We start from the raw sequence: 25291 nt of genomic DNA on the forward strand, positions 1-25291 counted from the left end.
CCACCTCATTCTGAAGTAAATCTTCTTAGTGGTTATCACTTCAACCAGGAGGAGTGAGTGAGCTTCAGGCACTTATGGCTGAATCCCACTTAATGACATTTGATAGGGACGAGACAGTTCTAAGGCTTCACCTGAAGATAATTCATAAAGTGGTCTCAGATGTTCTTCTAAACCAGTCAATCAGCCTCAAAACCTCATTCTATGTAAAAGAAAAGAAACCACACACCCTAGACATATCCAGGACTCCGCTTTATGGAAAGGAACAAACTATTCATACTGAAATCCCATCTGTTTATAGCTGTAGCCAGATGTTCTAAAGGTCAGGCCATCCTTTCACAGAGTATCAAAATGGTTAACAAAATGTATTTCACTGTGTTACTACCTGGTTGATGTACCTCTCCCACTGAACATCCAAGCTCACTCCACCACACCACAAGCTGCATCCTCTGCCTGCTTTAATATGCCAATATTAAATCTGTAAGGCAGCAACATGGAGTAACAGACTGACCTTTGTCAAACACTATGCCGGGCACATAACTGACAGGTCAGATGCAATATTGTTCTCTCCAGCGTTGCATCTGACCTATCAATTATGTATACTCTCACATGGTAGCATGAAGAGGCATAAGGTACATACATGTCCCTCACACAACTATTTAAAAGAGAAAAAAACTCATCTCTCATGCATGAGGTGCATATGTGCCTATAGAAGGATCAATATTGAATGCAACATCTCTAAGAACCACAGTTACTATACATTAGTATTCTGTTTTGGGATGGTATTTCCTTTATCTTGTTTGTTTTTTAAACCAGTTTTTTCCTTTCTGTAGCTGAAACTAGAATTTTCATCTTCAAAAACAAAATCAAGCGAGATACTTTTGGAAGAGGAGAAATCTGTTGATTTTGTGGTTATTCCTTTGGAAACAAAGGAGAGAATATTGACAGAACACCAAAAAGAAGTTCTTAGGACAAAGAGGTTTGTAATCCATAGCACTGACAAGAGTGGTTGTATTATGAATTGATCAGGACAAATTTTAAATGTAATTTGTTGAATGTACTCCATCTCAGACTTGAATAGGAGATTAATTATGCATCTTGTGCTATTACATGCAAGCTCCAGAGCTTGAAGCTAAGATAAAAAGATCTTTCGGCTAAAGACATCAGAGTTGTTTGGAAGAAACAGTATCTTAAAGGGACAGGACCATCTCTGATTTATACTTCATTCAGATTGTGTTTTAGGTCCAGAATTGACCATAATTGTCTAATTCAGGGGTTCTCAGACTGGGGGTCCTGCCCCTTAGGGGGTCACAAGGTTATTACATGGGGGGGGTCGCAAGCTGTCAGCCTCCAGCTCAGACGCCGCTTTGCATCCAGCATTTATAGTAGTGTTAAATATATAAAGAAGTGTTTTTAATGTATAAGGTGGGGTCGCACTCAGAGGCTAGCTATGTGAAAGGGGTCACCAGTACAAAAGTTTGAGAACCACTGGTCTAGTTTCACCTGCATGACACAGGCAGTAGAACTTCACCCAGTGATTCATGTTCGCTTTTAGGCTAAAATTAGTAAGATGGCATTTTTCAGTAATTGAAATAAGGAAAGTCTTTAGCTGGCAGTATGATCTGAAGACAGGCATCAAAAGATCAAAAAAGAATTTTATACCCATACGTAAACAGCAGTTCCTTCATAGCACGCACTGATTGCTGAAACACACTTTCACTGCAAGAGGTCTCTCATTCCATATCACAGAGTGATTTAGAAGTGTAAATAATCTTGTGAGGACTTTGCAGTTCAGTCTATGTAGGGTTTCCTTGATGAGAATTTTCAGCGTTGAAACTGTGTGTTATTTAAATTACATGTTGTCTCTCACTAGAAGTTCTGAGTTAAAGCTATACCTACCTGAAATGATATTTTTTGGTTCCAGAATTGATATTCCTGCTATGTACAATAATCTGGATGCATCCCAAGATACTGCCTTGTTTTCTCAATATACTCAGAGCCAGGAAGATTCTCTGTAAGTGCGATATACCAACTGGGCTTGTGGTGATAAGGTATTTTCTAAGTTCTGTTGCAACAGATCTAATTTGGGTGATCTTGTTTTTAGATTAAAAACATCTTTAATAGAAGAGCCGAAAGAAGTGCTTGAAAAGAAACCTCAGGTATTTTCACCATGTTTAATAGTATTGGAGATGCTAGAATTACAACTACCTTAATGATGCTTTATAATAGGCTTGGAAGGATTAGATTTTTATTGGTAATAATTGATTTCAGTGTACACATACTAGCCAACAAAACTATTTCCATCGATAATCAAAATTTATAGATAGACAAGGTAGAAAGATGCTGCTTGAGAACTTATACAAAGTAAATATCCTTAAATCAAATTCTAATATTTTGGCATGTGATGATGACAGTTTGCATTTTAACAGTTACACTCAAAAAATTAAAGCTTTATATCTACTTTCATTAAATAGTTGTCTGATTTCCCCCCCCCTAATTTTCCCCAAATGTAAAAATTTAAATCAATAAGAATAAAAAAAGGTTAAGAATAAACATTGATATGAATTTAAATTATTTAAAAAAATTAAATTCTGTCACGCTTATTTATAATCTGTTTGAGGAACAATTCCAATATGGTGACAGTGAACTTCTCTGATCACACACCAAAGTTGATATGTGATGGGGAGGGTAAGCTTGATAAGTCTAAAACAAAGAGCACCTCTAAATTTCTTATAGGGCTTGAGTTTCCATTTTATAGAATATCTGGTAAGGCTGTTTTATGTGGGTCCAGGAATAAAATTTAAAAGAGAAAGACATGTTAGTAAGTTCAGAGTTTTGAGAACATTTGCTAATCTTGTTTGTTCTTGCAATGCAATGTAATTTACATTTTTTTATTCAGTTTCCTCAACGTCTTCAACCACAGAAATCACATGATTGTGTAAAGCATACTGATAGTCTTATGCCTAGTGTTTTTTTTTTTTGTTTTTTTTTAAATTGCCTTTATTGGTTCAAATTACCTCATTTGAGACGAATTCCAAATACAACAGAGAGAACCATAACATGTTTGCTTGTGATTTACAGTAGAAAGTCCTCAGGGTTTGAGGTGATAGGAAAAGAACATATGCAAGATTGTATACACTGTTGACTATTTGAACATAATCATACTAAACTTGTGAGTCTCTGCCTGATTAACTAAACTCAATCATAATTACATGATTCAGCAGTTAGGTATTCAAGTAACTATAAGTAGTGCTGTTATCCCTGTAACTACCAGATACAGCAAGAAGAGTCTCTAAAACAATCCACCTGTATACAGTAGTAGACAAATCAGAAAATTGATATGAGATGCCTTCAGTAACTTACTAAAAATATTACAGAATTGTTCTGAGAAATTCCTCAGTGCTTGAATTTCGATTAGTCCCACGGTTGAAACATGAACTTATTTCACATGCCCATCTTATTTGTTCCAAGAATTTATTTTTGGTGACTTCCATATCACATTCTCAGTCTTCACTGGTTATTTTAAAATGTAAATGTTTTATTGTCTGCTTGTGAGTTTGGACCTGAAACTTCATTAGGATACAAAAAATCTTGGACTTCCCATCTAGCCTTTTAGACATCATTTAGACTGCATAGTTTTTCAAAGTAGTTTTTAGATAGTAAGGTAATTCTTGAAGCTAACATATTTTCTTTTATGACAGTAGCTTTTATAATAAATTATGTAATCTGTAAGAAAGATCCTCTTTTAGGCTTTTTTAGCAGTATAAACTTTAACTCTAGATTAAGTTGTACAGGCTGAACAGGACACACAGTTAACACTGAACATTTAAATGGACGTAGAATTCAGGACACAGGAACATTGGTGTAATATAGCATGTGTACAGATTATGCACACCTGTTACACATCCTTTTCCTGCTCTTAACTTAACTCTTTAAGGCCAGTGTTCTGTCTCTTTAGGACTCTTCTGAAAGCATTACTTAGTCAGACTCCATGGCCGTTGTATTGTATCCAGAATCCTAAATTTAGATGTTAGTAACAGCTCCTAATTGCCTTCAGAAAGTACTGTACAGTATGCTTAGAAAATGTTTACATTAATGTAAAGAAAAACAATGTAAACCATATATGAAGTACTATTTAATAACTTTGAAACAAAACCCAGTAGATAGTAAATTTACTGCTGTTCTTTGTCTACAGACTTTCACAAGATCTTTCTACTGCTCCCCTTTCTTTGGACTATACAAATAAAATAAATATTGCCGTATAAAGCATGTCAGTTACACTGGAACAGTTACACAGTTAAACTGTGGCTAACAGAGGAAAATTCGTAGTGTTTCGAGTGGGTGGATGGTTTTTCAAAATCATTGTCATTATTTAGGCAGTGCAGATTTTTTTTTACTTTATTTCAAATCCAAATGGGATTGCATTTTTTGTGGGTTTATGGTGAAAGTAGCAAAATTATAATATCACTTAATTTGTCCTTGCAGGATGAGAGAACAAAGAGCAATGTACACAATAGTACACATGAAATCACTGGGAACTGCAAGTCAAGTGAACCTCTTGAGAATTCTGTGAATATTGAAGACAAATCCATCACTCATGTTCCAGAAAGTTCAGATTTAAATTGTGAGGAGGATTTAAAAAAAAGTATAATTGAAATGGTTGCAAAGGAGTCTTTAGTAGAGGATTCAAAAAAACATGAAACTGAAACGGTTGCAAAGGAGCCTTCAGTTGGAAATGAAAACACTTCAAATGTTAGCAGCAGTTCATCTTCTAGTGATGTTATTTCTGGAACACCGCAACCTGCAAGCCGAAGACAGTCCTTTATTACTTTGGAAAAGTTTGATAGTTCAGAGAACAGACCCTTTAGCCCTTCTGCATTGAATAGACTATCAGGAGCATCTGGGGCTGCTGCTGCTGCTCTAAAACAGGAAAGTATAGATGCACCAAAGACTCCCTCCAAAATAGAAAAACTTAAAGAGGAGAATAAAAGTTCTTCAAAATCTGAATTTGAAGGAACAGTTATTGGGATAAAAAGGTTGAGTCGTAGGCAAAATAAAACACAGCATGGAGAAATGAGACAATCCAAGTTGTTAACAGAATTAGAACAGGAGAAAAGTATACAGGAGTCTGTTGTTGCCTCCCATTTGGAAAATAAATCTGGCACACCTAGTCAAACTGAAGAGACAAAATGCATTCTAGATACTCAAACACAAGCTCCCAATTCTGCAGTGATAGAGAGTACAACAATAGAGCAAAAACACATTGTAGATGGTGTAGAAGAGGAAGAAAAATGTATAGGACCCAATTTGGATTCTAAAGAAAATACACCTCCAGTGGTTGCTATATCAACTGATCAGATATCTAACGATGACAATCAAGTTCCACAGATGTCTCCTAATCAGAAAACACTAAGACGTTCTTCAAGACGACGGTCAGAAATTGCAGAAAATACAACAGACAGTCAAGATAAAGAAAACAGTCACCAGAAAAAGGACAAACGTAAAGATGATGAAAAATCTTTCCAGAAGAGGGTGCCACAAATTAAAGAGGACGCATCCCAGAAGCAGAAATCTGTTCCTGAAAAAGCTGTAGATGCAAAAGAAAATGCAAATAAAAAAGAGTGCAGCTTTCATGAGAAGACTGCTGCAGAAGATATTGGTCCAAAGGAGTCACACACTTCAGGGGGTCTTGAAGAGGAAATGAACAAAAATGCCAAGAAATCTGAAAGTGATAACTTGAAATCTGAAATAGATGTTCAAGATTCTGGTTCAGATATAACAGGTCAGAAAAAGACAAGGGGGCGCACCCGGTATCAAACAAGAAGAGCTTCACAAGGATTGCTTTCTAGTATAGAAAATTCTGAGTCTGATAGCTCTGAGACAAGAGAAGAAAGTACCAAGAGGAAAAGATCTGGAAAATGGAAAAATAAAAGCGATCCTCTGCAAAGCAAAGTGAAAGAAGAAAGAGAGAGCCAAAATCAGGAACTCTCTTCACAAGAAATAGTAACTGAAATTAGGAATCTGTCTGAAGTAAAAAATAAAGGTGAAACAAGTTCTGAAGTGGACAAAGATACTGTATTGATACCTCAGGCATGTGAAGTGAAAAACAAAAAAATCTATACAGCTATTAATGAATCTACAGGAATTATAGACCTGGCAAAGACTTCAGTTGGTGGGCAGAACACAAATGTCGAACAAAATAAAACCAACATATTCGGAGAACCCTTCATGAACCCATGCATATCTGAACCAGTTTTGAAAACAAGACAGGCAAATAAATCACTTGATAAGCAAAGAAGTGTAGAAGGCTGTAGTGCAATCATTCTATCTGAATTTGCAGCAGTAACTACCACTTCAGATGCTGTTCTTTCCTCTGAAAAACCTTTGCAGATACTTGAGTGCCAGCACAAAAGAAGCAAGAGGATGAGAAGATCAAAGAGCTACAATTGCTGTGGTGAAAACTCTCAACAGCAAGACAAGTCATTCACTGAATTAAAAAATGCAGATAACCATGCACAAAGTGAGCATAAAAACACATGTATTCAGGTAACTATGACTGCATTAGAAACTTCTTCTAATGATTCTCATTTTGAAGAAAGGTTGTCTGTGGAACCTTGTGCAATGAGTACACCATTGCTCTCCATTAAGAAATCTAGTTTTGTTAAGGATTCAGAAAGAGGAATAAAATCTGAGAATGATTTGGAAGGAAATGCTATTCCAGTGGAGGAAGATCATGAGAAACTGTCATATATCAAAAATAAAACTTGTGACCCTGTCATGCAGGAGCCAGAGCCCTCCAATCTAGTTGACAGTATTGGACAGTGTTTAACTGACTGTGTTTCAAAAGAGTCCATAGAAAGTTGTCTTCCTTTGGAGAATGGCACAGAGCCAGAAGCTACAGAAAAGGAAGAAATGAATCAAAATGGGCAAATGGAGGAGATATCTGATACAGAAACTGTTAACAAACCTGACCAAACAAAGATAAATGAGCCAAAACATGATCAGAATGATGCAGAAAAGATTGAGAACACTCCTATAGAAGTACACAGCCCTCAAGATAGTGAGATGAAGGAGGAAGATTTAATATTCACTGAAACTGCAGTGGCAGCTACAGTGCCTGAAAATGTAGCCTCAGACCAGGAAGGTGCAGAAGAAAGTGACAATGTGGATTCTCCTCAGAAATTGAAGGAGCTTGATTCTGTAGCTTTGGTTAAAGTTAATGAAAGCCCCAGTGGAGTGCAGACACGCTGCATTTGGTCTCCTTCTGCTTCTCCATCCACCAGTATTTTAAAGAGGGGAATAAAAAGACATCAAGAGGACGATTCCCCATCACCTGCTAACAAGGTATTGTGATGTAGTTCAGTCTTAGGTACTACTGAGCACTTGTGAGTGTACATAGAGAGTGTACTGAGTATATGCCATTACCACATGATCTTGCAGAAGTGCTAATGATGACCTGCAAAGATTTTATTTTTTTAAATTAGGCTGTGCCCCTTTTTCTCATGTGTAAGTCCTGACAGGTTTTATCTTAAAAATTATTTTTCTGCATGTTTTTACCTTGGAAATATATATTGTCCACTCCTTACTTTCTTTGGTTTTGCTGGAGGATTTGTTTGGAGGGGCAGGATGATCAGGATGCACACTTAACTTCATCCTTAATTGAAGGTGGGGGCATTGAATCTTTAGTAAAAGCTTCTGTTCTCTAAATTAGTGGTCATTGGTTTTAAATAAAACTGTTTGTTTTATTGTCTGACTAAAAATCTCTTCCCTTGTCAGTTGTTCAACTTTCACTCTTGGCTCTTGTGATATCAGGTCCTCCTCCACATGTCATCATAGTCTTCTGAACTAGACAGGACCTAAATTTCCATTAAAAAATAAGCAATCATTTCAGGCCTTGTTAAATCATAAACAAGCAGAATGGAAAGAGGAAGACAAGCCCAGCGTTTTTTCTCTTTGCAGGTTACCTTTAACACTGTTTATGTGACTTGCTGTGAAATATAAGTACTCTGGGCCAAGAGACTCTCAATTTCTCTGTTTTCTCTGGCCTGGTTAACAGTTATCTGCTACATGCAATATAGATGTTTAATTTCTTAAAACCTGTTGAATGCTCTCCTTTTTACTGGAAAAATAGTGTCTACAGTGGTTACAGCTGACTTTGTGTTATAAGTTCAATTTTTAACACCTGGTAACATGTCCCTTATGATCTGATTCTATGGTGGAATTTTTGGGGAACATGAGGCAAATTGGACATGAGTTGAAGTTTATATTAAGTGTTGCATGTCCAGGATTTAAATAACTTTTATGTTTTCCCCACAATAATCAGCTATTTCAGTGTTTCAGAATAATTCTAATGGTATGACTCCTATACCCAGCATGTGAATATGAAATTCAGTATTTCTTCTAGGATATTGGAAAGTATCATGGTATTGGAAAGGATTAGGGTAAATGTCTATTTGCCAAAATCCAAGGATGTATGTAGTGTACATATTTATATTTTGTCCCCCTCCTCCTCTCCCCACCTCCTATCTCATCAAGAATCTGTCTAACCTAACCAGTAAGGCCAGTAAATGCACTGGATGATGAAAATGTGGATTACCAAATAAAATACACATTTTATTGTCCCATTGTTTCAACCCTGCATCTTCCCTCTCTTATAGTCTTACTGCTACCCTTTCACTCCCACTCTGTCCTTTCAGGCATGCATGTTATGCACTTTTCCCTTTATTTTTTGGTTCTCTTGTTTTCACTTTTTTATGCCACTCTCCTAATTAGTCTTTGCATAGTAGCAATACCCAAGTTGTAATGCAGCAAGGCTTTGGCACTATTAAAGAAAATAACTGTTAGTGCAAAATCGTTGCACAGTCAACACCTCACTATTGTATTCCTTCGGAAATTCTTTATAAAGTTTGTAACCTTTCCTGTAGCAGTAACCCTAACTCTATCCCCCTTCTCCACCAAACCTATTATGGTCTTAAATATTCTTTAGTGAAACTCAGCTGTATGAATCAGGAGATCTGATGAATGCAACAATTTGAAGTCTCAGACTTCAGATCTATCTGGTATGAAATTAATTTGACAGTATAGATGTAACAAATCAAATTCTGTTAGTTGGTTATAAAAATCACTTAATCTCTAAAAACAGATTCGTCGAGTCTCTTTTGCAAATCCAATTTACCAAGAAGGATTGGCAGATGACATCGATAGGAGAAGTCCCATTGTTAGGTCTCATTCTTCTTCGAATAGTTCACCATCTTTGCGAAGTTTTAAAACTTCATCTAATACCCAAGCCAAGGTAAACTGTGTGTGTTTTAAGTTTTCTTCAGAATAGTTCTTTCTAAGTATTAGTACAATCTGTATAGCATAACCTTTATACCATAACTGTATGCCTTTCTTATCAAAGCTAGTCTTACTCCAGTGTAAACTTATATTTAAGGGTAAACAGTTCCAAGAATGACCAAGATAGAGAACAGGCCTTAGAATTAGTAAATGAAAGAAATACTTTTATAGTCTGGTTGATTGTAATTTCACCTGTGAAATGAAGAGCTTTATATTGAGATAACTAAAATCCTATGACTATTTTTAAATATCAACGATCCTGAGAGATCTTTTTTCCTCTTTTCTATCCAGCATATTACCACTCCAACCAAAGGACTTCTGTCCCCAGGATCTCGTAACGCTAAATTTAAGAGCTCAAAGAAGTGTTTAGTAAGAAGTGCTTCAGTTCATGTATCCCTTCTCTATTTTCTCCTGTACTCAGTTGTGTGATACTGAATAATTTTTCTGTACTATTCAAGATCACTGAAATGGCCAAGGAGTCGCTGCCGTGTCCTACAGAGAGTGTGTACCCTGCATTGGTGGGCTGTAAAGCTCCAGTTGACATAATTTTACCTCAGATTACATCAAACATTTGGTAAGTGGTTATTCTTTTCAAGACTAAAAACTCTTAATACACCTCCATGGATTTTATAAACTTTTCTGTTAGGATGTTTCGGTCTCTAATTCTAGCATCCATTGGAGGCACTTTCTGCCAAAAAAAACAACAACAACAAAAAACAAAAACAGAAAAAGTAAAAGGAGGTTGTACTGTCAAACTTTTTTCATCTAGCAGAAGTGCTCAACTTTTTTATTCTTGTCCTAAGAATACAAAAAGGCCATGGCAAATTCTTTCAAGAGTACACAGGGGCATCCCCAGCAGTAAAAGCAGCAATGAGGGCACTATTGTGGTTCAGCTGCTAGCGTTTTTATCACTGCATTATCTGTCTGTACTCAGATATGGAAGATACATGAACTTGGTTTTTTTTCTAGCCTACCTATAATATTGTATATATTTTTAGTGTTCTAGAACAAGAACATGTTCCACAGTCTCTGTTAAACAAGATTTTATTACAAAGCTTATGATTCTGCAGTATTTGTGACCTTTCTTTTAGCTTTTGCGTGCGTGCACTCTTTTGTTTATAGTATTCTGAATGTGAGCCCTTTCAATAGAGCTGATATTAATATGCTTGATGATGTCCACCTGACCTACCTGCCTATTGTATTAAACATTGTCAAATGCTGCTTTGTGCAGTGAGCATTTCAAGAGATGAAAGCGCCTTATTTCAGAATTACGAAAACTTGGATGAGTGTTTCCAACGCTTTACTAGGCTCAACTAACTTGGCTTTTTTGTGTCTTGAATCTGAAAACATATACACCTCTACCCCGATATAACGCGACCCGATATAACGTGGTAAAGCAGCGCTCCGAGGGGACGGGGCTGCACACTACTTTGAATCAAAGCAAGTTCGATATAACACGGTTTCACCTATAACGCAGTAAGATTTTTTTTTTTTTTTGGCTCCCGAGGTCAGCGTTATATTGGGGTAGAGGTGTACCAAAAGACAAGTTTTCTGGAGTTACCACAGGACCTGTTCGGAATGATCTGTTTTTGAATCACTTCTTTTTTTCCATTCATGTTACTTAATTAGATTTAAAAGCCATTCATTTTATGGATAATTCAATCAACTGCGGAGAATAAAATTTTTCTTTTCTGCAGAAAAGTGTCATCTGCTTTGACTGTTTTCTCCTTTTATATGAATACAAAGTATGCATTCCAGCAAATTTCTTGCCCCTCTTCCTCCTCAACTCTTCCTCTGAAGGAAACATGATCCTACCAGCACTTTTTCATGTCTTAGTAGGAGTAAATATACAGAATCCCTTTTTTCCCCAGGGCAAGAGGTTTGGGGCAGCTCATTCGAGCAAAGAATATTAAGACCGTGGGTGACCTGAGTACTCTGACAGCCGCTGAAATCAAAACTCTTCCTATCCGTTCTCCTAAAGTTTCCAATGTTAAAAAGGCTCTTAGAGGATATCATGAGCAACAGGTAAAGCTATTTTAAGTACTATAATGAAATAGTATCATAAAGTTCTGCATTGCTAACTTTCTTCACAGGAGATTTATATTTTTAAAAAATGTAGAAAACGTTTCAGGAAAAGGCTAAAATACAATATTAAAGCCAACTTGAAATTTAATTTTAAATTTTCAAGCTGAGTAACAGTGCAACAACATCGCTAGTCTGAAATTCTCAAGCCTTGCATCTCAGTCATTTTTCTGTTTGGTGGTGGTAATATTTCATTATGACAAAAGTATACTTTTTTCCTTCACCAAGAAGCCTAGAAGTTCACATGGTGAGAGATTTCTGAATGTCGATAAAATGAGGTGTCTTAAAATTTAAAACACAGCTAGTTTCTGAGCATGGTGTTGGCAGTGACTGGTTGGATTAAAAAAGTAACTTGTGATGCCAATAATATGGGAGTTCCCAATCTTACACATGCTTTAATATTGACTTAAAGTACAATTTTAACATTTGTCTATCAAAGCAATATTCAAGTGTGGTGGAAACCAGCTACAGCTTAGTATAGAGTTTGCATGCTGCCAATATCACACAGGTCACTGTTTTACCAAGGTAATGACCACAGTAATATGGTTAAACAGCAGTTGTGTTCAAAAAATTGTGAAATTCAAATTACATTTTTAAAATGTATGATAAGTGCGTTCCACCATGTGATATCAGACTGCCTCCTTTTGGGGAAAAATCTTTTTTCCTTTCTGATCTTTTTCGTAATTAAATCTGTAGGTGAAGGCTCGTGGATTTGATGAAATTGCAGCCCTTGAAGACAGGGAGAAGACAGAAAATGTCATAGATGAGAAACCTTTTTCCACAGATGAAGAAAGACTTGCAACTGGTAAACATTGCATTATCTTGTTTGACTTCAGATTTGGGTTTTGTCACTTGCTCTCCTGCCATTGTCATAATATAAGTGTAACTTGTAGCTTGCTCAGTTTGAGTAGCGTGACAAATTCAATTAATACCCTTTTGTGATGGTAGCTTCCTAAAACTGCTGTGTAATTGAATTTCGTTGGTTTTGGGAGGTGATCACCTTTAGTAGTAGTACTTTGCTACATATCATTGATACTAGTTAGAACATGAATAGAAGACTTTTTTATAATAAACATGCTAACGAATTCATATCAAAGTGGAATATTTTTAAATTTTCCGCATTCAGCAGCTGAATTATGTTGGTGCCATAAATGTGATGTAGACACATTTTTTTCATAGCAGAAACTCATAACATTTCCATACCAATGAATTTCACGTTTACAACAGTATATATTAATCACTTTTGTTTCTTTTTTTTTTTTTAGATTTGAGTGAACCAGTTGCCTTGAGTACAGATGGACAGCCCACAACAGATCTCTTGAGCCAGGTCAGTGCACTTGCTGCTCAGCTAACCTCTGAAGATCTTCACAGTTATTCAGGGAGCCAACTTTTTGAAATGCACGAGAAACTTGGTAGCATGACAAACTGTATTATGAAAAATTTGCAGTCCCGTTGGAAGTCACCACCCCATGAAAGTTCTGTTTAGTCATTTGTACTTGAAACACTTTTCAAGCATGACGTTTTGATATACAACAGTTTTTGAAAACCAGTTTTTTATTTTTGACTGATAATATGAAGTATTCCATAAAAAACTGAACATTCATGCAATGGCAAACTTTTTAATACAGAGGGAGACAGTGTATCATGGTATATTGCTTAATTTTTTTTAATTTGTGGGATCATTTCCATGTTAAAAGTATTTGTTTTATAGCTGTGCATAGTCTTTCAAGTAATTGAAAAGTAAACTTGTTAAGATATGCAATAGCAAAGACTGTGAAACCTAAATAGTATCTTAAATATTTTTCAAATGTAAAGTGTTTTTATTCCTGTGAAGCCTTATTAAATGTAAAAGGTTATATATCTCAGAACTCTAATTAATTGAAACCAGAAAGTGTTGCTCAGTTTTACCTAATGCTCCTGTGATTTTGTTTTAAATTGCTGATATTTTGAGAGGAATTCTTTCTGGTTTAGACCCTATTTCATATTGAGATGTGCTATGCTTGACTAATTCCTTACAGTAGTATCTTTCACATCTCAGTAAGGTCCAGTTATCAAGCACCTGAGTTAGTCTATTTTTGCATGCATTTTTATAGACCTCAAAAGGCAAAGCTGGTAATAGAATTGGCTTATGAGGTCATAAGGGTTTGCTGTAGAATTTCTCAGGCTCCTTTCATGTGCCCTTTCAATTTTATGTGCAGCAGTGTTACGTCCCACTGGAAATAGATTTGACATGCACAATTTTGTATATTCTGTATAGACTTATTGTTGCAGATGTTGGTTATAATTTATGATTTTGAATTTTGATTGCATGGAATGCACTGCTGCTTCTCAAAGACCTTGTTTAGTGAGAGTTCTTGGGTTTTACTTTGGAAATATAATTTGTATATAATGTAGTTTCAGGAAAGGACAGTCATATAATGTGATTACTGCAGCTGGTTTTAGGACTTCTGTATGTAAAAATAAAACAATGAATAGTTCTCTAATGGTTAATACAGTCTTTCTTGTGAATAGAAATTCATATTACATTTTTTTAGTGTATTCTGATCAAGAAGTATGATGCATGTGAAACTTGCCTGAAGATCAGGGCCGGCTCCAGGCACCAGCTTAGCAAGCAGGTGCTTGGGGCAGCCACTCCGGAGGGGGGCAGCATGTCCAGCTATTAGGCAGCAATTCGGTGGAGGGTCCCTCACTCCCACTCGGAGTGAAGGACCTCCTGCCGAATTGCCGCAGATCGTGATCATGGCCTTTTTTTTTAATTTTGGGCTGCTTGGGGAGGCAAAAACCCTGGAGCCAGCCCTGCTGAAGATGTGTCTCAGGCAGTGGTCAGAACTCTCCTGGCAAATGCTGTCTGAAGGGTCTCCTCAGCACTTTTCTTAATAGTGCTTATTATGATAGTGATTTTTACAGCTCCTGCCTTTGCATCTGCCTAAGGGACTTTTTTGTCAAACTTTGGGGGAGTGCTGAGCATTGATCTCTGTCACAGCCCCTCCTCCTCCACTTGGGTCAGTTTTTTTATCTGTTGGAACCCCTCAGAGCCTCAGCAGTAGTGCCGCTATGCTGGCTCCTCATAAATAGAAAAATGGAGGCTACAGTACTCTCAAAAAAGATGTTTAAGGCCTTCTCAGCATCCTTAGTAGCTACGTGCTTTGTGATGGCATCTCCTGGCTGGAAGATCACAGTTGCTGAGGTCTTAGAGGGCACGATGAGTTTCTCAGCCAGTCATGGCCATCAGCTCAGTGACTTATGGCTCCATCCGTGGAAGGTGGATAACCACTCAAAGCAGGCGCCATGTTTTGCCAAATTCATGGGAGCCCTGCGTTTCAGAGGAAAGCTAGACTGGCAGACAGTGCCACAAAATCGAACGGTCCTTTCCAACACCCCACGATGCCTCACGAGAGAATACAGACCAGCCTTGAGACAAATGTGTTCGTTTCAGCCTTCATTGTCGCAAGAATACCAGCAGATTCTCCAGAGGAAAGCTGTGGAACCGTGGCTTGGGAGGAAATCCCCAAGGGAGCATTGTAGCTCCCAAAGCCTTTCCATGACAGGCTGCATAAGTCTCTGCCCAGAGCTGGCGCTTGGGGGCAGAATCTCCCATTTCCTGGAGGAATGGGTTGCTTCGTCCACAGCATAGACATTAACTCCATCGGTGATCCGATGCTCAAGCTTGGGGGGGAATAGTGGGTGCTCAGCACCCAGGAGCCAGAGCTTGAGTGTGGAATGTGATGAGTTCTGCGTTGCTGACAGCTTCTGCTCTTGGGGCATGAAGTTTGTTTATAAACAGAAGCAGGGTGATTAAGATAACAAAAGGTTTGTCATTAAATTAAGGCTCTTTAGATGATCCTGAAAGCATTCCCAGGCACTGCAGTTAAAAGGAAACAAAGGGTAGGAATAAATGGTCCATTTTCAGAATGGTGAGAAGTAAATCGTGGTGTCCCTCCAGAGGCTTGTACTGGTCTGGGATCAGTGCTGATCAACATATTCATAAATGATCTGCAAAAAGGAGTAAACAGTGAGGTGGCAAAGTTTGCAGATGATACAAAATTACTCAGTTAAGTCCAAAACAGACTGCAAAGAGTTACAAAGGGATCTTGCAAAACTGGGTCACTACAGCTCCTAAAGAAGCAGAATATCTAACCAGGTCCTCTGCTGCAGGCAGACCCAAACAGGCATCATCTAACAGCTTGGCTACTGAAAGAGAAGCACTAGTATCATTAGGTCTGTCCTTCAAAGTCATCAGAATATTTTTCTCTTAAGAGTATCAGCCTTGAAAGCATACTCCTGTCTGGACAAAATTTTGCGACCTTGTGCCAGGAACACATAGCTGGAATTCCTGGGTTTCTAGGATTTGCTATCTTAATTTTCTTCAATAAGTCTTCAACAAAGGTCCCAACCCAGTGCCATTGCATGTCCGCTGTCTGCCTTTAGCAGTGTCACATTTGCAGGATTTCGGGGCTGTCTGGTAGAGAACCCCCAGGTACATTCCTTAGGGCAGTCCGTTAGCCAAGTGGGCAACTAGATCTCTTTATCCCAAGTGGGACTTGCATTTGTACTGAGAACCCTGATAACACCCCTGTGAACCACTGGTGTCAGTGTCACCATTTTATTTGTCAATGAAAACTTGCTTTCTGATAGCCATCACGTCTGCCAGGCAAATGTCGGCACTCATGGTGGCACTTCTATGCAGAAACCTTACTGCATGGTATGTGAAGACAAGGTGGAGCTCAGAACTCTGGGATCATTTATCCTAAAGGTGAACTCTTCTTTACACGCTTCCCAAAAGGGGGTTCTACCTTCATTCTGTCTAAGGACACAACACCCCACCAAGGAGAAATGGCACACAGTAAATGTCAGAAGCATGCTGAAAATGTACCTTAAAATTACAGTCCATGAGGAGAGCAGGGGTCCTGCTGTATCCTTCCATCCAAAATGGCAAGGACTCAGTGCTTCCAAGTCCTCTATTGTTAAGTAATTAGATCACACATTGTGGAAGTGTAGAAGGCTTCAGGAGATTCCAGGTCCAGAAGGGATCAGGGCACACACTATGCAAACTCTGGCGACTTCGTGGACAGAACAAGCTAATACATCCACAGCAGACACTTGTTTGTGAAGCACTACAAGGTGGACTTCCTGTCCTCTGCTGAGGCATCCTTTGGCAGGAAAATGCTGCGGGTGGTAGCCTGTAAATGATTTTGCCCTCTGAGCAAATAATACAGATGGGGAAGGATACTTTTTTTTTTTTTTTTTACTTTCTCTAAACCCTCCCTACATCTGTTCAGTGCTTGCTACTTCACAGACTTCAAGAACTGTGGAAGACAAAGCTGCAGAATGGAAAATTTCTTACCGATAATTGTCTTTCTGCTAGCAGCCTCTCCCACAATTCTGCCCAGTTATTAAGTGGAAACATTACCATACGACTGATCTTTAGTCTAATGTACATAGTCATTTTGTTATCTCTGGAATATTTGTTAATTTTATGCAAGTTTTACAGCTTGTAAATAACTCATCTTGGAGTGAGCAGAGGGAGCAATGGCCAGACCATGCAGCTCCAAAACTCTAATCTGCCTCTGTGAGCTGCAGCGAGAGGAGAACAGTCCAGACATCAAGAATTGAGAGAGACAATTAACAGAAAGGAAATTATTGGTAAGAAAGCTCTGTTCTCCAGGACCATGATGTCATGGTGTGACAACTGAAAACCACTGGTCCCCAGAATATGAGTGAGTTTGTGCTGAAAATACACAGGTAACGTAGCCAAAGGAGAGGCTTCAGTCTTCTAGAGATATTAGTCAGGCTGCTTGGACCACTTTGCTGTAAAATTTAACCTGCTGATAAATGGAACATAGACATTTTCATATTGGATCATTAGACCACTGGTACCTGTACTACAGTATTCTATCTGATTGGCCAGGACTAGAAGGGAGGAAGTTAATTAATTTGCCCATAATTTCTTCCCAGACCCCTCAGTTAGAGGTTAGCTAATGCCCCGAAGCATTTTTGTGTTTTATATGCCTTTCAAACTTGTTGGTTTAAAAAAATCGTACTAATGTAACTGAAGTTCTCGTTATCCACATGAATGTGTCCATTTCTTTTCTGAATTCTGTTTAAAATCTTGGCCTCAACTATATCTTGTAACAGTGGAATAAAGATCTTTGAATATGTATAATGCAAGGATTTTCAGACGAGATTGTTTTGTAGCAAGATTGTTTAATATGCAGATTGTTTCACTGCTCTTGACCCAAAGTTAATGCATCAATCATACTGCAGACATGTGAACTTAGAAAGCTGTTTCCTTGTAAATTAGTGACTACTGACACCACCACAATCGGATGAAAAAAACATGCATCAGTGCTCAGCAAGCAGAAGAGAGGAGAGGCTTTTTCCAGGTTTACGTTTGGCTGGTTTGAGATGTTAAGTTTACATGTTGCTTATTGGGAACAAGAAATATATTCAAACATTTTTAGAACAGCATAGAAAAATCCTAGGGTGCATGATAGGAAAACCAATAAAACCAACAAAGTTGCAGACTTTTTAAAATTATATTTGAATAGTGTGAAATTCAACTGGATTCCAAACCAAAAGGTACTCAGAACCCTTTGTCAAAATTTTGCTTGCATAAAAATAACTCAGGGAAGATGGCATTGTAATAGGTTTTTATGAACAAATCCAGTCCTAAAAAGATAGTTTGGAAGAACACACTGCTCTAGGGATTTCTAGTGTGTTAGCAAACATTCTCATCAGAAATGAATTGTAAATGGTGTTTTTTAAAACATTTTTTTTAGAATGACAATATGTAAGACACCATCACTTGGGGAAAACAATAAGCACTTTAGAAAGGGGTTTAATTTATAGTGGCCAGTCTGATTTGGGGTTTTAAAAAAAACCCAAAGTGCCTATGTGTTTTGACCATGTAAATATGCTTTATGGAAGACCTAATTTTCATTTAGACAGCTTCTACGTAGTTGGCTGGAAGCATGCCAGTCTTGCCAGTCCTCTGTACAGTCCCATACATCCAGCCTTCATCAATAGCCTGGACATTTACAATTGCATCTCCATCTTTGAAGGAAACTTCATCAGCATCAGCTGCCATATAGTCATACATGGCACGGTAGGTCTTCTATTTAAAAAAAAGAAAGTCATACTAAGAGGTTGAACAATTTGTGGCAACTTATGGCTTTTTTTAACAGGTTATAAGGCAGCAGTGTACCACCCAAGGATGTAATTTCATATTCTCTTTATGCTTGTAAATATTTAGCCCAATTCCCCCTCCCCCAATAAATAAACTCTGTAGTTTGCAGGCTACGTTCAGCTCCAGTTCTCAGCCATGTATTCCATGCCTGCACAATGTGGGGTGGGGAGAAGAGGTTAGTTGGGCGGTCACACAGCAGTGTCTGTAATGTCCACTTCATGAAGGAGACTGGAACCCAAAAAAGGGATGCCCTATCTTAGTGTATCATTTGGGCAACTCTGAATGGCAGACTTGTATGAAGCTCTAGCCACCAATTTTAAGCCACCCTCCCCTTGCAGAACTCTTGCTGAGGGCAGGACTGTACACACCTTGCATTTCCCCCTGGCACAGCTGGAACTTGTCATTTAACTTGCATGTCCTCAGCTAATGGTAATAAACGTGGTCCCTGGCTTTAGGTTTAAAAAGCAGCCCTTAGAGGGTGAGAAGACTACTATGTAATTGTCAGGTCTGGGCTGGAGCTCATGCCATTCCTGCTAATGTAAGATGCATCATTTTGCCCAGACCTTCCACTATCAGTGTGGCATGCTGGCACATCTGCTACTGAATCAGTTTCTGCATGCGGTGTGCCTTAGTGCTCATCAATGCTTGAGGGACCGCCCATGTTGTTTAATGTGTGATATCTGACAAAACTATTATACTTGGAGAAGCCAAGCCTGTTATCTAAATCACAGGAGATTTCAGATGCTGCAGTTAATAGAAGGCCTCAGGTGCATAAATGGTACTAGGTCTAAACTGAGCCTGTTTATTCAGTATGATCACCATGGGGAAAAGGTGAAAGTGGCTAAAGAAAATCACAACCATTAATTTTACTGTAGCTAGTAAAACAACTTGGGCCTGACAGTCCAAAAACAATGTAATCAATTTTACTTACACCTGTGGTAGATGGGTGAGAGGGAACGGAAGACACTGTTGTCAGCTGGGTGGCAACAGAAGAAGATCTTTGTTGTGGCAGTTCTATAGTTTTAGCTTGTTTGTAAGCCACTGGAAAAGAAAAGGTTGTTTAAATGATAAGTAAGTTGGAGGATTATTTTTTTTCTCTCTCCCTTCCCCCTTCAAGTTTTTCCCAAGCTAAGAACTTTGCATACAAATAGTATTTTGAACATGAATAAAGATACTTGGTCAAATCATCAATTTAATTTTATTTATTTAACCCAATGTACATCAGGTGGGGTCTCAGCCACTGTCTCAAGAACCTCAACTACTAGCAGAGCACCTCACCCTCCCTGACTGAACTAACCTAGTTATCTCCATACTGATTTATACCTGCCTCTGGAGATTTCCATTACTTGCAGCTGAAGAAGTGAGGTTCTTACCCACAACAGCTTATGCTCCCAATACTTCTGTTAGTCTTAAAGGTGCCACAGCACCCTCTGTTGCTTGTCTCAAGATTGTGTAGTTATGTTTTTGTCATGGCTAAAATGTATTGTTAGATGAAAGGTTTGACTGAAAAAAACCTGAGTATCTTGAATGGTGTGCAGATATTTAAAAGGGCCATAATATCTACCTCACAGGGTTATGAGGTTTGAAAATTGGACAAGTTGTTTCACGTGTCTGGGCCATATGTCACACAGTCTGTTGCACAGCTACCTGTTCTGTAACTGGCGTTCTTCAAGATATGTTGCTCCTGTCTATTCCACAGTAGGTGTGCATGCTCGCCACGTCCAGCGGTGCCGGAAGTTTTTCCCTTAGCAGTATCCATAGCCGGGGAGCCCCGCGGCGACCCCTGGAGTGCTGCCTGCATATTGTGCTATAAGGGGAGCCCGGGCTCCCCCTACTCTCAGTTCCTTCTTGCCAGCCAACTCCGACAGAGGGGAAGGAGGGCGGGGTGCGGAATACACAGGAGCAACACATCTCGAAGAACGCCAGTTACGGAACAGGTAACTGTCCTTTCTTCATCAAGTGATTGCTCCTGTGTATTCCACAGTAGATGATTCCAAGCCGTATCTGTTGGAGGAGTTCACAATGGTTCGGGACGAAGTACCGCCCGGCCGAACCCGGCGTTGTCCCTAGACTGGGAGATGATTGCGTAATGCGAAGTAAACGTGTGAACTGAGGCCCACGTGGCCGCCCTACAGGTGTCCTGAATGGGGACATGGGCAGCTGATGGGGCCTGAGCCCTTGTAAAGTGAGCCTTAATGATAAGTGGTGGGGGAATCCCTGCGAGGTCAAGCACATGCGTATGCATGAGGTAATCCAGCGGGAGAGCCGCTGGGTAGCAATAGGTTGCCCGCTCGGCCGAAGCAACAAAGCGTTGAGAGGATCTCCGGAACAGCTTAGTCTGATCCAGATAAAAAGTCAATGCCCTACGCACATCCAGCATGTGGAGGCAACGTTCCTCGTTAGAGGCGTGGGGCTTAGGGCAGAAAGATACTGTGCTCCATATGGAGGGAGGAATGTCGGGTGTGAGCGAAGCTGGACCTTATCCCTATGGAAAACTGTACAGGGAGGTTCAAGGCCCTGAGCTCTGAGACACATCAGGCAGACGTGATTGCCACAAGGAAGGCCACCTTCCATGAGAGGTGTGACCAGGAACACATGGCTAGTGGTTCAAAGGGGGGCCCCGTGAGACGTGACAAGACCAGGTTGAGGTCCCATTGTGGCACGGGGGGTCTAGCATATGGGAACGAATGGACTAGGCCCTTCAGGAAGCAAGAGGTCATAGGGTGGGAAAAGACCGAGTGCCCTTGCACTGGTGGGTGAAAAACCGATATGGCTGCGAGCTGTACCCTGACTGAGGCTGGTGCCAGACCATGGGTCCTAAGGGACAAAAGGTAGTCCAGGATGAACTGGAGAGGAGCGGCGGAAGCTCCCCCCTTGCTCACCCACCTGGCAAATCTGGACCACTTTGCCACGTACATCCAACGCATGGACAGCTTTCCAGGAGGACTCGCCTAACCTGCTCCGAATACTTGTTTAGCCACGGAGCAGCCACGCTGTCAGGTGGAACATGGCCAGGTTGGGATGGAGGAGGCATCCTCCATCTTGGGAGAGGAGGTCCGGGCGGAGCGGTAGCGTCCTTGGGGGAGGCTGCCAAGAGACGTAGGAGGGGCCCGTACGAGTGTGGGCAGGGCCACACTGGGGCTATGAGAATGACCCTCGCCTTGTCCACCTTTACTTTCTCCAGGACCTTGGCGATGAGGGGGAGGCATATAGGAGCTGGCCTGAGCAGCTCATGAGAAATGCGTTGGAGAGCGTGCCATTCTCCACCCCTCCCCTGGAGCAGAACTGTGGGCAGCACCAGTTCTGGCGGGTAGCAAACAGGTCGATCTGGGGCGCTCCCCACTCTAGGAAAATCCTGTGGGTGACCTCCGAGTGGAGCAGACCCTACTGACACAGTCTGCTTGCATATTGCAGACGCCCGGGAGATGAGCCGCCCTCAGGGAGATATCGTGGGCTATACAGAACTTCCATAAGGCCAGGGCTTCCCAGCAGAGGGCTAGGGAACGAGTCCTGCCTTGCTCCTTGATATGGCGGCAGTATTGTCCATGAGGACTCTGACTACCCTGCCACAGAGGTGCGTGAGAAATGCCCTACATGCCAGTCATATCGCCCTGAGTTCCCTGACATTTATGTGGACAAGTCCGGGGGTGACTATGTCCCCATGGTCTGCACGTCTCCCATGTGGGCTCCCCAGCCTAGGTCCGAAGCATCGGCCATCAGGTCTATGGATGGGTTGGCCTCCCTGAAGGGAACCCCTTGTAGGATATTGCTCGGGAGGGACCACCACTGAAGGGAAGCTAATACCGGGGACGGGATTGAGAGGATCTTGTCCAGGCCATCCCGGGCTTGGGAGAACTGGGAGGCTAGCCGGCGTTGGAGGGGCCTCATCCAGAGTCTGGCATGGCGAACCACGTATGTGCAGGCCGCAATGTGTCCCAGGAACCGGAGGCATGCCCTGGCTGTGGTCACCAGGAACGTGGAGACCAAGATAATGAGATCCCTTAGGGTCTCAAACCTGTCCAGGGGAAGAGAGGCCGTAGCCTTGGAGGAATCTAGGAGAGCCCCAATGAACTCTATGCGCTGGACTGGCACTAGCGTAGATTTGGCCTCGTTCAGGATCAGGCCTAGGTTTTTGCAGGTGGCCAGGAGTAGCCGCATGTGGAACTCCACCTGTTGATGAGACTCGCCCTTAAGGAGCCAGTCGTCCAGGTAAGGAAAGATTTGTAGCCCCTGTTTCCTGAGGTATGCCGCCACCACTGCCATGCATCTCGTGAACACCTTGGGGGCTGGGGACAGGCCAAAGGGGAGGACCGCAAACCGGTAGTGCCCCGTCCCGACCACAAATCTGAGAAAGCCTCTGTGCCCCTCGAAAATGTGGACATGGAAATAAGCATCATAGAGGTCCAGGGCAGCATACCACTTCCCCGGGTCTAGGGAGGGGATAATAGAAGCCAGGGACGCTATACGGAACTTGGAACGGGTTAGAAACCTGTTCAGGTCGCGCAGGTCCAGGATGGGTCTGAGACCCCCTTTTGCCTTGGGGATCAGGAAGTAACGGGAGTAAAAACCCTTGCCCTGAAACTGTGTCTGGATGCGTTCCACCACCCCGAGGCTGAGTAGTTGATCCACCTCCTGGTCTAGGAGGCAGGCATGCTCGGGATCCCCCAGGACCATGATGGGGGGTGGGTAGTTTGGCGGGGGAGAAGTGAACTGCAGAATGAATCCCTTGGAAATAGTACTGAGGACCCACTGGTCCAACATTATGCAGGACCCAGCCCTGAGGAAGGCAGACAATCAGTTGCAGAACACAAACTTCATTGGTCGGGGGGTTGCTTTCCCTGCCTCTTGTCCTTGGGGAGACCAGGCTGCTGGGTAGAGCGGGACTCTGGTCTCTAGGCCTTTTATATGGGGGCTCGTATCTGCTCCTAGCAGGTTTAGCTGCCGGGAGCAATTTGGCCTTGTCCTTCACCGGAGGGACGTAGAGGCCCAAGGTCTGCAGAGTGGTGCAGGAGTCTTTCATCCCATGCAGCCTGACGTCCGTCTGGTCCGCAAAGAGCGCCTTGCCATCGAACGGGAGGTCCTGCATCAGAGATTGGGCCTCCATCGACAGACCCGATAACAGGAGCCATGATGCCCGGCGCATGGAGATTGCGGAAGCCATGGAGTGAGCCACTGTATCAGCCGCATCTGACGCCACCTGCAGGGCTGCCTTAGCTGCTGCCAACCCCTCTTCCACCAGAACCCTGAAGTCCTTCCTGTCCTTGTCTGGGGGAAGGGGCTCGAACTTAGGCAAGGACTCCCACAGGTTAAAGTCATACCTGCTGAGTAAGGCCTGGTGGTTGGCTACTCTCAGCTGAAAACTAGCTAACGAATAAATCTTTCTGCCAAAGGAGATGAGTGGGCAGAGGGTGGGCGCGGGTTGGCCTTGGCGCTCCCTGTGGTTCACCGACTCAACCACAAGTGAGTTAGGTGCCGGGTGGGAATAAAGGTATTCGTGACCCTTCGCCAGCACAAAGTACTTTCTCTCAGCCTTCTTGGAGATTGGAGCCAAGGAGGCGGGAGTTTGCCACAGCGAACTGGTGATGTTGGCAACACCTTGGTGGAGTGGCAGGGCCACACGGCCTGGTACCGAGGGAGATAAAACGTTGAAGAGGGAATCAGACGGTTCCTCCATCTCGGCTTGTAGCTGAAGGCTGGATGCCACCCACGTCAGCAAGTCCTGGTGTGCCTTAAAATCCTCCTGCAGGACCAAAAGCGGAGATGCCACAATGGCGTCATCCGGTGCCAGAGACGCGGCACACGCGGAGCCGGGCACCGCGATCAGTGCCGGGGCGTCGAGACCCAGGTCGGAGTCCGGTCGCGGGTCCGCCGAGTCTTGGCCCGTCGACTTATCCCGTGGATGGCCCGACGAGGCCGATGGAGCCTGGGACTCTCTGGTGACCGAACGGGCCCCGGGCTGGGCCGGTACCTGCTGCCACGGTGCCCACTGGCACCTTTGTCCTTGCCACGGGGTACCGTGCCATTGACCTTGCTGGGTACCCGATGGCACAACGTGTCCTGGTGGGGCAGCACGGCCCGAGGACGGGAAGAGGGGTGCCAAGGCCAAGGTGGCCAAAGAGCGTTTGGTGCCACGGGTGCGATGGGAACGGTGCCTGTAGCGACGTCTCCCTCACGATCTGGGCCTCGATGATGAGGAACGGTACCCCCTCGACGAACTGCTTCGGTACCTGTGACAGCGGTACGAAGCCAGGTGCCTTGACGCTGGGGTACCACGTGGGGAGTCTCTGGCGCGGCGTCTGATCGAGCGGGAGCTGGAGCGCAAACGACGATGTCCGCCGCATCTAGGTCGGCTCCGGGGAGCGTTCCCGGCGCCTCTCACGGTGCCTGCGCTCGCTGGCGGGCGGCGTAGAGGGGGCCCGCGATTCCCATCTCAACGGCGGGTCAAAGGGTCAGGGTGGTATTGACGGTGGCCGGGAGTCACCCGAAGAGCAGCGCTGCGCGTCGAGCGGTGCGGGGAGCGATCCCCGGAGCAGGAGCTGCAGCTCACTGAAGAGGTCTGACGGGCACCTAACGGGGGCTTGCCTTGAGACCTGGGGGCTGTACTCAGCTGCAAGCTCGGCATGGGCAAAGACAATGTCCTTTGTCACCTGCACCGCCTCCGGCATCGACGGCATCCGTACTGGGGATGTC

At 42.2% G+C, this 25291-nt stretch overlaps 2 protein-coding genes across 2 annotated transcripts in view; one reads left to right on the forward strand and one right to left on the reverse strand.

The window, feature by feature from the left end:
• The window catches only part of RIF1 (replication timing regulatory factor 1), a 54950-nt gene extending 40906 nt beyond the window's left edge, over positions 1 to 14044 (forward strand). Inside the window, exons 26-35 of the mRNA XM_034785582.1 lie at positions 831 to 976; positions 1922 to 2011; positions 2102 to 2156; positions 4483 to 7341; positions 9140 to 9289; positions 9625 to 9702; positions 9792 to 9907; positions 11205 to 11358; positions 12112 to 12220; positions 12681 to 14044. Of these exons, the coding sequence (XP_034641473.1) occupies positions 831 to 976; positions 1922 to 2011; positions 2102 to 2156; positions 4483 to 7341; positions 9140 to 9289; positions 9625 to 9702; positions 9792 to 9907; positions 11205 to 11358; positions 12112 to 12220; positions 12681 to 12901 (3978 nt within the window). The 3' untranslated portion in view covers positions 12902 to 14044. The remainder of the gene's footprint in view (positions 1 to 830; positions 977 to 1921; positions 2012 to 2101; positions 2157 to 4482; positions 7342 to 9139; positions 9290 to 9624; positions 9703 to 9791; positions 9908 to 11204; positions 11359 to 12111; positions 12221 to 12680) is intronic.
• Positions 14045 to 17611: 3567 nt separating this feature from the next.
• The window catches only part of NEB (nebulin), a 172543-nt gene continuing 164863 nt past the window's right edge, over positions 17612 to 25291 (reverse strand). The window contains exons 140-141 of the mRNA XM_034786087.1: positions 19533 to 19642; positions 17612 to 18529 (exon numbers count right to left, since the gene is read on the reverse strand). Of these exons, the coding sequence (XP_034641978.1) occupies positions 18356 to 18529; positions 19533 to 19642 (284 nt within the window). The 3' untranslated portion in view covers positions 17612 to 18355. The remainder of the gene's footprint in view (positions 18530 to 19532; positions 19643 to 25291) is intronic.

Source organism: Trachemys scripta, chromosome 11 (genome assembly GCF_013100865.1).
Source record: "Trachemys scripta elegans isolate TJP31775 chromosome 11, CAS_Tse_1.0, whole genome shotgun sequence".
Lineage (NCBI taxonomy): Eukaryota > Metazoa > Chordata > Testudines > Emydidae > Trachemys > Trachemys scripta.